Source organism: Borostomias antarcticus (genome assembly GCF_949987555.1).
Source record: "Borostomias antarcticus genome assembly, chromosome: 23".
In the NCBI taxonomy this organism is placed as follows: domain Eukaryota; kingdom Metazoa; phylum Chordata; class Actinopteri; order Stomiiformes; family Stomiidae; genus Borostomias; species Borostomias antarcticus.
Window position 1 is genome coordinate 540,456 of NC_140256.1, and position 13,616 is coordinate 554,071.

At 45.4% G+C, this 13,616-nt stretch overlaps 1 protein-coding gene across 1 annotated transcript; it reads left to right on the forward strand.

Moving 5' to 3' along the window:
* Positions 1 to 6,909: 6,909 nt before the first annotated feature.
* On the forward strand, positions 6,910 to 10,249 carry dmrt2a (doublesex and mab-3 related transcription factor 2a; the record flags this gene model as incomplete). The annotated part of the gene is made up of 3 exons (XM_084457692.1): positions 6,910 to 7,257; positions 8,514 to 8,616; positions 9,129 to 10,249. 3 exons carry the CDS (start codon positions 6,910 to 6,912, stop codon positions 10,247 to 10,249), a joined length of 1,572 nt encoding a protein of 523 aa, XP_084313818.1.
* Between the last annotated feature and the right edge of the window lie 3,367 nt (positions 10,250 to 13,616).

Below are 13,616 nucleotides of genomic sequence, written 5' to 3' on the forward strand. Positions count from 1 at the left end.
GGCAGCTGTCATGCAAGGTTCTAACCTGCTCATCGGGAGCAATTTGGGGTTCAGTGTCTTGCCCAAGGGATTGGACCCTGGATCTTGCCGGGAATCGAACTGCCGACCCTACGGTCATTGGACGACCCGCTCGACCTCCTGAGCTGCAGCCTCCCCTGATGAGGCTGGAGGCTGTGAGGAAGAGGCTGGGCCCTGGGCCTCAGGAATCTCATGAACACAGAGGCTGTAGTTTCTAGAGGCTGTAGTTTGTAGTAGATTGGCGCCTTATCCAGGATTGTGAAATTACTTAATAGGTTCTCAAGACTTATGACTTGCATGTTATATCATGATATGGTTCAAAGTGCTTGAGGAATGGCTACATACTTTTTGTGAATAGGGCATTGAAACGTGTGACACACACACACACTCACACACACACACACACACTCACACACACACACACACACACACTCACACACACACACTCACACACACACACACACACACACACACACGCACACACACACACACACACACACACACACACACACACGCACACACACACTCACACACACAGTAATAAAGCACACATTTTAGATCATGGTTTTATATGAAGCCGTTGGTCTTGAGTAGCTAAAGTCAATCTTAGTTCTAATAATATCATTATCCACAGTAAGGCTCTATAGACATTAATGCCATGGACGAGCGTATTTAAGGGGATTCCCTGTGTGAATCAGAGAGAGGAGGGTAGGCCCACTCCTGCTGGGTGGATATGGAATCACAGAGAGGAGGGTAGGCCCACTCCTGCTGGGTGGGTATTTAATCAGGGAGAGGAGGGTAGGCCCACTCCTGCTGGGTGGATATTTAATCAGAGAGAGGAGGGTAGGCCCACTCCTGCTGGGTGGATATGGAATCACAGAGAGGAGGGTAGGCCCACTCCTGCTGGGTGGGTATTTAATCAGGGAGAGGAGGGTAGGCCCACTCCTGCTGGGTGGATATGGAATCAGAGAGAGGAGGGTAGGCCCACTCCTGCTGGGTGGATATGGAATCACAGAGAGGAGGGTAGGCCCACTCCTGCTGGGTGGGTATTTAATCAGGGAGAGGAGGGTAGGCCCACTCCTGCTGGGTGGATATTTAATCAGAGAGAGGAGGGTAGGCCCACTCCTGATGGGTGGATATGGAATCACAGAGAGGAGGGTAGGCCCACTCCTGCTGGGTGGGTATTTAATCAGGGAGAGGAGGGTAGGCCCACTCCTGCTGGGTGGATATTTAATCAGAGAGAGGAGGGTAGGCCCACTCCTGCTGGGTGGGTATTTAATCAGGGAGAGGAGGGTAGACCCACTCCTGCTGGGTGGGTATTTAATCAGAGAGAGGAGGTAGGCCCACTCCTGATGGGTGGGTATTTAATCAGAGAGAGGAGGTAGGCCCACTCCTGATGGGTGGGTATTTAATCACAGAGAGGAGGGTAGGCCCACTCCTGATGGGTGGATTTGGAATTTCTCAACAGAACACCGAGGCTGGGTTGTCGTCAGGACGGGGGAGCAGGAGGTGTTATCCGGCCCAACCCTGCCCCCAAGCGGCCAAGTGAGGAAGGACACCCCTGATAATCCTACTCTCATAGCTGGACGGTTTGTTTTGGCTTCCATTATTTAGACCACAAAATATAAAACAACACAAAATATTAAACAAATGCCTGGCATGAAGTGGACAGAGCAAATGATTAATAAATACTAATATATACAAGAGTCTACATGAAAACATTAAATGGAATTACAAATAAAAAATAAAGTAGAAGAACAAAATTAAATAAAATGATAGAATAGGCCTACAAAAAATGCACAACCTAACCTTACTTAAGGCCCCTTATTCACAACAACGAACAAGGAACCTAAACAACAACAAGGTTATTGGTTACATAAAATTACAACAACACAAACAAACATCACTTCCTCATAAGATTACAGCAGTGACCCTCATTCATAGAGGCCTATGGACGCACCTGCAGTATTAATCACTTCTGGCAGATAGCAAAGAGATGAATTTCATTTCAATATTCTAAGCAGAGGGGGTATGGGTAGGCCTACAGGAATAATAACAACAACAACAATTATAATAATAACAACAATAATAATCATTGTACTAATAGTAATAATAATAATAATAATAATAATAAAAATAGCATGGGTAAATCAATCATATATATATATATATTCTCTCTCTATATATCTATATATATATATATAGGCTATATATATATTAATTTACTAGTATCAAGAAGCAATGACATAGAAAATGTGATCTAATATAGCCTATTTATATATGCTAACTATAAATATAGGCTATACCTAAAATATAAAGATAGATACCCAAAGCAAACGAAAAGCATTATAAATGATAATTATAGTTCCCAATAGGCCTCATGTGATTAAAGCTTTATAAATGATAATTATAGTTCCCAATAGGCCTCATGTGATTAAAGCTTTATAAATGATAATTATAGCCAACAGGCTGCCTGTATTAAAGCATTATAAACGATAAAGATAATACCCAGTAAGATGCCTGTTATTAAAGCATTATAAACTATAGTGATAGTAGCTAATAGACCTGTTATTAAAGCATTATAAACTATAGTGATAGTAGCTAATAGGCCTGTTATTAAAGCATTATAAACTATAGTGATAGTAGCTAATAGACCTGTTATCAAAGCATTATAAACTATAGTGATAATAGCTAATAGACCTGTTATTAAAGCATTATAAACTATAGTGATAGTAGCTAATAGGCCTGTTATTAAAGCATTATAAACTATAGTGATAGTAGCTAATAGGCCTGTTATTAAAGCATTATAAACTATAGTGATAGTAGCCAACAGGCTGCCAGTTATTCCAGAATAAACACTATGGACAGTTATGCCTAATCTGTCTCATTCTGAATGTTGCTTTGTTGTTTTCTCATGCTCAATAATCATTCCATGGATTTGCGTAACGGGCAAATATGCTCCTCTAAGTCAACAAACATCAAATGGAGACAAATCCGTCTGCTGAAGCGCTCAGCCCGGTGCACGTGTTGCCAATCCATCAGGCTTCTTCAGAAGCTAATTAACATAACAGGACCTAACATGATGAAGATGATGATGAGGACCTAACAGGACCAGCGATCCCACAGATCTTCTGTCTCTACGCAGCTCGAGTTTCGCTTTACTGCGCGGAGGGGAACGACGTGACCGCGGCTCCCACGGACCAGCAGCGGGACACTTCCAACACTCACACGGGTCAACTGGCTCTCAATAGGCTGACCACTGGCTGGACACTGTCCATGAGGACATACGGGGGAAATTCAACAGGCATATGATATATATATATATATATGATATCACATGTGAATATCCTTATTGTTAAATAGTCTAAGGTTGCGTGCTCAATTAAAAGTGAAGTAAAACAGATCATGTTTAACATAAATATTTTCCACTGGTTTATGGTCGAACTATGCATATCCTCGCATTACGGAAAAGTTACATTCATTTAATAGAACACGGGCTTAATGAATATACCTACGAGTCTCTTGGAAATGGTAAAAAGGAATAATTTTGGGCCAAGGTGAATGATATCTTACCAACAGCCTGTCCGCATCTCAGGCCAAACTCGGAAAGGGGGTACAGGGATGAAAGTAGGCTTCATTTCCCACTGAAAACCCTCAAGTGAATCTCTCCCCACACCGGGAGTTTACCTCTCTCTCGTCGGCCTACTGGGAGAAGACACTTGGGCCTCATTGGGTTATCTAATCTGTTTTGAGAAGAGAGTGACCGGGCAAGATCAAAGCATTCTTTATATGGAAATTGCACCCAGGGTAGCTCTTAAGACCGAGCTGGTCGTAACCTCGCTAATAAATTAAAAGAAGACGAGCGAGTGGCAAAGCTGCACCTGTACCGCTGACGTCTCCACCACATGTGAAGAAGCTCCAGCAGGTCTCCTGGACCCGACCTGCAGCCCGGGCCCGGCTCAGACCCGGCGGGACGACAGCAAAACAAAACTATTCAACCTTATACATTTTAGAAATAATTTAAATTGTCTGTTGAAGTCGTTTCTTTTTTCCCTGTAGCCTAAACGTCTTTGTAGGCCTATATTCCAGAATCTGACCATGATACCCCTAACTTGCCTAATACCTCATAAAAGTGATTTGCATAATTACATTCTGAACAACAAAACGGATCGTTTATAAATCTCAGTTTTTGTTAGGAAATGTCCCGCAGAGGGCTTCAGCCTATAGGCTACTTTCACTCGCGAGTACATTATTATTTATTATTATTAATCACACAAAAGAGGAGGGCAGTCTTAATCATTCCACTATAGCCTAATGTATTTAACTATAGCCTAATGTATTTAACTATAGCCTAATGTATTTAACTATAGCCTAATGTACTTAACTATAGCCGAATGTATTTAACTGTAGCCTAATTTATTTAACTATCAATCAATCAATCAATCAAAGCTTTATTTGTATAGCGCATTTCATACCCAGAGGCAACACAATGCGCTTTACAGAGAACAATAACAACTATAGCCTAATTATGTATGTATTTAACTATAGCCTAATTATGTATGTATTTAACTATAGCCTAATGTATTTAACTAATGTATTTAACTATATCCTAATGTATTTTAACTAGGCTATAGCCTAATGTATTTAACTAATGTAGCCTATTTAAATATAGCCTAATGTAGGCTACTTTAACTATAGCCTCATGCATTTTATCTATAGCCTAATGTATTTAATTATAGCCTAATGTACTTTAACTAGCCTAATGTATTTTAACTATAGCCTAATGTATTTTAACTTTAGCCTAATGTATTTTAACTATATGCGATTTGATTAAAACTTGCACAGACCAGACTATTGGGTGAGTGGAACTAGCAGATAGAATTAGTAGAAACATGCATGGCTGCTAAAAAAAAAAAAACAACCCCTCCCAAAAAACAACAATGAAGCTGCACTCAATTTGTGACTTTATAAAAGAGTTGTGATGACAGAAACTCAAGTTCATCTAAAGAGAGACGTTATTCAGTTCATAATTACAGTGGGCCAGTCGGGCCCATCATTCACACAGAAGGATCATATCCAAGAACACTATTCTGATCTAGACTTACCTATCAGGAGGACTCGCTTGAAATCTATCAGCAAGTTCGACCATACCTATAGGCTAGTTATGGGAAACTGAAATGTCAATTTACCTCTGAGATGAACTCCTTACTGTCCAGGGGCCGTGACGTTCCCAGGGGATCAAGCCTAAATTCCGGAAGGTCACATGTAGCCACCATCGCACTTTCTATTCAAACCAAGCAAGGCGGCTGAAGTGATGACATTCTGTCAACTTTGAGGCGAGGCTACTTTCTCTCTGTTTCAAGTTTCAGACCAAGCCAGACGAGGCTACTTTCTCTCTGTTTCAAGTTTCAGACCAAGCCAGACGAGGCTACTTGTCTGTTACAAGTGAGACCAGGCCGGACGGACAGTGGGAGCTGTTTTGGTGTGTTTTGGGTCCCGCATGCTGACAAGGTGTTTTCACAGGCAAGTTTGTTTTGAAAACAGTCTAATCGCGTCCAATCGGCCTACTCTTGTCACTTTTTATGAATCCATCTGCGAAGATTAGACAGCAGATTAAAAAATTACCTCATGATAAAATTACTTGGAAAAATAAATGATCAAGTCTACCCTAATCTAGCGAAATGTATAGGGCCCCTTAGGAAGGGGCAGTTTTATCTGGCGCAGTGGAAAGGCACCTGATCTACTGGCATTAAACTAACTTATTAGAAAACTGTCTTTCTGGTTATAGTGAAATTTAAATTTTAACAAAAAGTGTTTCTATTACACAGAATAGGCTGTTAAACAAACAACAGAGCTACACATAATCTAGCCTACATTATAGAAAGCAAAAGACCTACTGTAAGTGCATGCAGTCAATAACAATATAAGGTTATATAGGCCGGTCCTACCTAGGATCCAATGGGCCTAAAGGTCCAATAATAACAAACGTGCAGACAGACTCAGGCATATTCAACCACTCTCGCGTCAGTATACGTTAACATATTATGGCCCACTGAATCTTAGCATACCTAGATAACTAATTAGAAATGCAGGTAGCAGGTCGGTCTATGTTCTCAGACCAGTGGAAGCTAAGCTAACCCTACTGGCCCGAGCCGTGTGATATCGCAGTCCCTCACAAATGCTGATGAATCGTTTCCCGGTTTTGTTTAACTTGTAACCTCACTCTCTTAGAGCCTTTCAGACCGGTGGTACAACGTGGGCTGCAGCCAATAAGGTCGTGGGGTTGAAAACAAGCCAATCAAAGCGCACTCCCAAATTCCTCATAGGGGTGGCTTATGAGTCCGGCTCTGGAGATCAGCTCGGAGCGCACAGCGGGGACGCACAGCATCCCTCACCAGTCCTGCTTCACCTGCGGGAAATGCGCGTCTGAACACCTTATTCTGAACAACTCTGACCCTGCTGCCACTTCGAGGGTTCTACTGAAAATACACAGCTGTGAAAAGTATTGAAATATCAGGATTGTAATACTTTGAACCATCTCCAGAGACTGCGCACGGGTAAGACATATGCTATTTAAACATTTATTTTGATGCAATTTACTGCAATTCAGAACTAACCGAAGACTAGATATGCTATAGGCCTAGCCTAAGTCTGCCTAGCCTATAATGTGCACGAACCCTATAATGTTATTCTATAGCCTATTACATTGTTCATGAACCAGACAGACCATGGGAGCACAGACGAGAACAGCTGCACAGTAATCAATAACAGGCTTAATAACTGAGGCCTAAATCAAGGTTTAAAAATAATATAATTGTTCTCTCTCATTGCAGTTCAAGGACTGTGTGGACACCGTCGTGGGACCTAGAGACGTCGGGCACGGCGACAAACATGACGGAGATCCCGGGTCCCGAGCTGGAAATCGACGTGGAGAGCTTGGAGACGGAGAGCGACGACCAGGCAGAGTACAGCGGCTCGACTCTATCCGGCGCCGGGGAGGAAGAAGCTGGAGCGAAGACCGACAAGTCGTGCACCGGTCCCGGTTCGGGCGAACAGAGGAAACTGAGCCGGACGCCGAAGTGCGCGCGTTGCCGGAACCACGGGGTGGTGTCGTGCCTGAAGGGACACAAGCGCTTCTGCCGCTGGAGGGACTGCCAGTGCGCCAACTGCCTGCTGGTGGTGGAGAGACAGCGAGTCATGGCCGCGCAGGTCGCCCTGCGAAGACAGCAGGCTACAGAGGTGTGTACTCTCCCATAATACCGGATAATATATACTACAAGTACTATATAGCCTACAGAGGTGTGTACCTATCTCCCATAATACCGGATAATATACTACTAATACAATATACAGAGATAATATACTACTAATACAATATACAGAGATAATATACTACTAATACTATACAGAGGTGTGTATCTATCTCCCATACCGGATAATATAGCCTACTACAAATATCATATACAGAGGCGTGTAGGCTACCTATGTTCCATACGGGATAAAGCACTTCTATGCACTATATAATATAGCCTACTGGATAATATGCTACTAGGCCTAGTGTATAGATGTCCCATACCAGATAATATACTACTATAGCCTATACAGAGGTGTGTATAGATGTCCCATACCGGATAATATGCTACAAATATTTTATACATAATACTTTTATACAATATACTAGCCTACTAATATACAGATGCGTGTATCTCCATACCGGATATACTACTAATACTATTTACAGAGGTGTGTAACTATCTCCCATACCGGATGATATACTAGTAGCCTATATAAAGAGGTGTGTAACTATCTCCCATACCGGAGTAACTATGCAGAAGGTTCATGAAAGTAGCCAACGTTCTACTAGAACTCCCAGCTATGGAGGCCCACTAGTGACACTATTTTCCATCCCTGTGAGATTCTGGAACAATGTCGCCGTGATGTTTTGTATTTCAAGGGATCATTATAAATCGATAGATCCCATACACGTTCTGAGTTCATCTTCCCAAAGCGCCTAGTCTTTAGTCTGGGAATCTTCATAAATGACGGTGTTTATTACACATGTAGCCTAATATCTAAACGTGATGTCAGAAAAAGAATGCACATTTTCAAATGACACTTTACAAACTTTAAAAACCTCGCCGGCCTACTACTCACAAAATGCATGTCGCGCACAAACCAATGCCAACAGTCATGAATCAAGATAGCCTACATTTCTCTGTTATGTGAATATACCAGGATAAGAAAGGGATTTCTCTGTTAATTGAATTTATCAGAAAGGGATTTCTCCATTATTTGAATTTATCAGCATAAGAAAGGGATTTCTCTGTTATGTGAATTCATCAGCATAAGAAAGGGATTTCTCTGTTATGTGAATTCATCAGGATAAGAAAGTGATTTCTCTGTTATGTGAATTCATCAGGATAAGAAAGGGATTTCTCTGTTATGTGAATTCATCAGGATAAGAAAGGGATTTCTCTGTTATGTGAATTCATCAGGATAAGAAAGGGATTTCGGGGAAGCAGATTCCATCGGACAGGAGGACAGTCTATCAGAGACACATTCGACCATCGACTATGCTGGCCAAAAGCATTCTGGAGGGTAAGGCGACAAAGCATACAGTCTGTTATTATATAGCTATATTTATTATATATCTCAAATTATTTCTTAATGATCCTTCATCTTTCTGTACTCTCTCGTCGAATCTAATACTCTCTCTCTTTTACTTGTAGCTTGTCTTGGATATCTGTCCGTTTCTATTTCAATAACAAGTCTGGTTGATACGGACATTCTAACTTTTGTAAGCCATGTCTTGTTAATATGTGTTTTTTGAGGTTGAATATGATATATATATATATATATATATATATATATATATATATGAAAAAAATAAAGAGCACTTGAACGGAGTTCACTGTAAAAGCAAGCATGTTTAAGTGACTAATATAACCATGGAATTTGGTTTCATGCATGCCTGTCAAAATAGACATTATTATAATTGCACGGCCCTTTTAAAACAACACAAGCGTCTCTCCATGTGCTGTTCGTATATTAGACATGTGGTCTCTCTAAAAGCCGAGCCTGAAGCCTGACGTCTCTCTGTGTCGATGCAGGATACCGGCCGGTCTCCAGCGACTCGTACATGGGCGGAGCCTCCCTGCCGCCGCCGCTCAGCGACCGCATGAGGAAGAGGCGCGCGTTCGCCGACAAGGAGCTGGAGAGCATCATGCTGGAGCGGGAGTACAAGGAGCGTGAGCTGCTGGAGAGCGGGCAGGCGTCCTCCCTGCTGGTCCCCGGGGGCCTGGTCCACCACGCCGCCGAGTACAACTCCTACAAGACGGCCTACTCGTCGGGGGCGCCGGCCGACCCGCAGCCCAAGGACCTGTGTGGCTTCCTGGGGCCGAGCTGCCTGGACCTGTCCCTGCAGTACGCCGCCGCCGGCGCCGCAAACGTGGAGCTGATCTCCTCCAACGTGAGCGTGGCCACCACCTTCCGCCAGTACCCGCTGGCGCCCGCCGCCTCCTCCCCCTCCTCCTCCTCGCGCGGCGCCGGGTTCATGGTGTGGCCGCGCGACGCGCTCCTGTACCAGCAGTGCCTGCTCAACGCCACCGCCGTGCACAACATGAAGCCGGGCGCCACGTGGGAGCCCAAGATGGCCGCCGCCGCCTCCGAGAGCCTCCCGTCCGAGCAGGACGCCAAACTGGAGGGGTCGCGACATCACGGCCTGCTGGGGGCGCCGGAGCTCCGAGGGGACGTCCAGGCCGCGGGCGCAGAGGGGGCCCACAGGGAGCGCTCAGCCTTCTCTCCCCCCAGGAGGGGCGCGGGTCTCCCTCACCCCCACCCCCACGCCCACCCCCACCCCCACGCCCACCCCCACCAACACGTCCTCAACAAGCTGAGCAAGGACAGCGCCAAGCACACGCTCTCCATGAAGCTCAACTCCTTCCACTCTCTGATCCAGCAGACGCTCAGCGAGAAGGCCGGGGTAGGAGCGGGGCCCGGGGCCGAGCTCAGGGGCCCCCCCTACTGCAAAGACTTCCTGGAGGAGGCCGTGCGCAAGTACAGGGAGGGCCCCGCCAGAGACAGCCACGCCTTCACCAGCTCAGACAGGCTCACCAGAGACCTTCTGTCCAAACCGCTGGGGACCAAAGTGGTGTCTGGTGAGTCCTTGTCTTTCTCCGTGGAGGCCATCCTGAAGAGGCCCTCGCCCGCTGTGAACCGGGCCTTCCAGTAACCCAGCGCTCCAGACACCCAGCGCTCCAGTAACCCAGCGCTCCTCCAGTACCCCAGCACTCCAGACACCCAGCGCTCCAGTACCCCAGCGCTCCAGACACCCAGCGCTCCAGTACCCCAGCGCTCCAGACACCCAGCGCTCCTCCAGACACCCAGCGCTCCAGTAACCCAGCGCTCCTCCAGTACCCCAGCGCTCCAGTACCCCAGCGCTCCAGACACCCAGCGCTCCTCCAGACACCCAGCGCTCCAGTAACCCAGCGCTCCTCCAGTACCCCAGCGCTCCAGTACCCCAGCGCTCCAGACACCCAGCGCTCCAGACACCCAGCGCTCCTCCAGACACCCAGCGCTCCTCCAGACACCCAGCGCTCCTCCAGACACCCAGCGCTCCTCCAGACACCCAGCGCTCCTCCAGACACCCAGCGCTCCTCCAGACACCCAGCGCTCCAGACACCCAGCGCTCCAGACACCCAGCGCTCCAGACACCCAGCGCTCCATAGCCCGGCGCTCCTCCAGTACCCCAGCGCTCCTCCAGACACCCAGCGCTCCAGTACCCCGGTGCTCCAGACGCCGTGGAGGTGCTCAGGCAGACAATTCCCCCCTGGCTATGTCTCAAATATGTTCCAGCTCTGAAGTAGATCTGAAAACCATTGTGCTTGTAGCACTCATAAACCTCTCAGTCAATGATGTAAATATATACAGGGATATACTGAGCATGTTGTAAATAGCTGATCATGTAGAGTATTTAAAATGTATCACTTAAAATGTTCTCTCTCATGTTTCAATAAACTTTGTAAAGAATGAACTGGGTTCAGTGGCTTTCTATTTGATTCTATGCTCTGGTTATTTAATGTAGGGATTATGGTTATAGTGGTGGTCTGTGGCTCAACAGAGTGATAATACCAATAACTATATGATTATGATATTATGATAAAAGGTTGATATTATGATAAAAGGTTGATATTATGATTTTATCGTACTGCATCAGGAATGGTTTTGTAATATGGAGCAGTAATGACTGTACTACTGTGTAATAAAACATTTATAACACACGGGTTCAGCTTTTGAACCCAGTTTTAGCCGAACTTAATATGAAGTTTTTGTGGGTTCTGTGATTTAGGGAATTGCACTGTTTACTTAACGTCTGTTTCAACTCATTAAATAGCATCATAATACCTACATAGGGAGAATATAGATATTACACATTCTAGAGTGGAGAGTCTATGAGTCTTCAAAACCCCACATGAAAACATTCATTTGAAATTGAAGAAAATAATACATCAGTACTTAAAAAAAAGTTTTTAAAAGTAAACTTTATTTATTTTTCTTTGAAATAGTTGTTATTAATCAGTAGAGGCAGCCATGGCAGAAATGATCCTGCTGTTTGAGGAATAATAATCTTATGTTCCTGACTCTCTCCCTCAGCAATACTAAACCAACTGTTTTTATTAACTCAGAAATATTCCCTCTCTTTTCACATCGTGCATCATTTCTACTGACTCTGATTCAAACCACACTGCTAATTCCATGATCCTGCCTCAACAGAGTCAGGAGAGAAGTCCCATTAACCTGCTTCACTCACGCCTCAACAGAGTCAGGAGAGAAGTCCCATTAACCTGCTTCACTCACGCCTCAACAGAGTCAGAAGAGAAGTCCCATTAACCTGCTTCACTCACGCCTCAACAGAGTCAGGAGAGAAGTCCCATTAACCTGCTTCACTCACGCCTCAACAGAGTCAGGAGAGAAGTCCCATTAACCTGCTTCACTCACGCCTCAACAGAGTCAGGAGAGAAGTCCCATTAACCTGCTTCACTCACGCCTCAACAGAGTCAGAAGAGAAGTCCCATTAACCTGCTTCACTCACGCCTCAACAGAGTCAGAAGAGAAGTCCCATTAACCTGCTTCACTCACGCCTCAACAGAGTCAGAAGAGAAGTCCCATTAACCTGCTTCACTCACGCCTCAACAGAGTCAGGAGAGAAGTCCCATTAACCTGCTTCACTCACGCCTCAACAGAGTCAGGAGAGAAGTCCCATTAACCTGCTTCACTCACGCCTCAACAGAGTCAGGAGAGAAGTCCCATTAACCTGCTTCACTCACGCCTCAACAGAGTCAGAAGAGAAGTCTTATTAAGCTGCTTCACTCACGCCTCAACAGAGTCAGAAGAGAAGTCCCATTAACCTGCTTCACTCACGCCTCAACAGAGTCAGAAGAGAAGTCCCATTAAGCTGCTTCACTCACGCCTCAACAGAGTCAGAAGAGAAGTCCCATTAAGCTGCTTCATACACTCACAAACAGAACAGGAAACACCACGTCCGCGTCAGAGGCTGATCTGTCGGTGGGACTGTGTGCTGTGCAGATGTGATGTAAGCTAACAGTATCTGTCATGACTGAAATATGATCGGACCATAAATAGTGCACTGTATACATTCTAAAAGCCTTTTTTCACCCGTTCCTGTGAGCTGCAGGCTGACATGGGAGAATGAGCGGCCTGCGGACACATGGAGAGAGAGAGAGAGAGAGAGAGAGAGAGAGACAGCTCCAAACACGTCTCTCCTGACTGGGTGAACACTGATCCAGGGGGGAGAGACACGACGGCGCAGGAGGAGAGACGCGGGAGAAGAGAGAGGTAAACCCTCCCAGAATCACACTAATCTCTCTTTGGCAGGAGCCTCACATTTCTGTGGAGTGAGTGAGTGTGTAGCCTGTATGTAGCCGCTCTGCCGGCCGCGCTCTCCAACAACAAGGCCTTCTTCTCCTCTTCTCCTCTTGTTCTGTTGTAGAAACACAGTCATCCCTCACAGGACACACGCGAGGGGGTTTGAACAGTCTAGTCTGAGGCAGACCTGGAGAGCAGAGGACGTTGGTGTCACTAGAGAGGCCGTCCAGGCGGGTAGATTGACACATTGAGTCCCTCAGCTGTCATGAGTGTCCCTGGAGCGACAGGTTTCACACGCTTCCTCTTTACAAACAGAGTCAAAATCTCCACTGTTTGCATGACAAATACTAAACATTGACATGAGATATAGCTTGTTGTACAGGGCGATCATGTTTGTAGATGCTAACTGCCACTGATAAGAATCTGCTGATGTCAGACTTAGTCCCATTCCCAAAGTGTCATATTTAGCATGCTAGTGAAGTGTGCTGAATTGCACTGCAAACATGTTTATTTAGCTCCAGTTACCAGCCGCCCTGTTCACGGAGCAGCAGCCTGGGTGTGAACAGGTGGGAGATTAGCTCTCTACATCCTGGTAATTTGTCTTGGGATATTCTGGCTTTTTTTGGGTGGTTAAATCCAGGATGGAATTTTGAACGCTGTGACCAAGTCAACATACGATTGAATACCAGGGATTACACCAAATCAAACCAAAC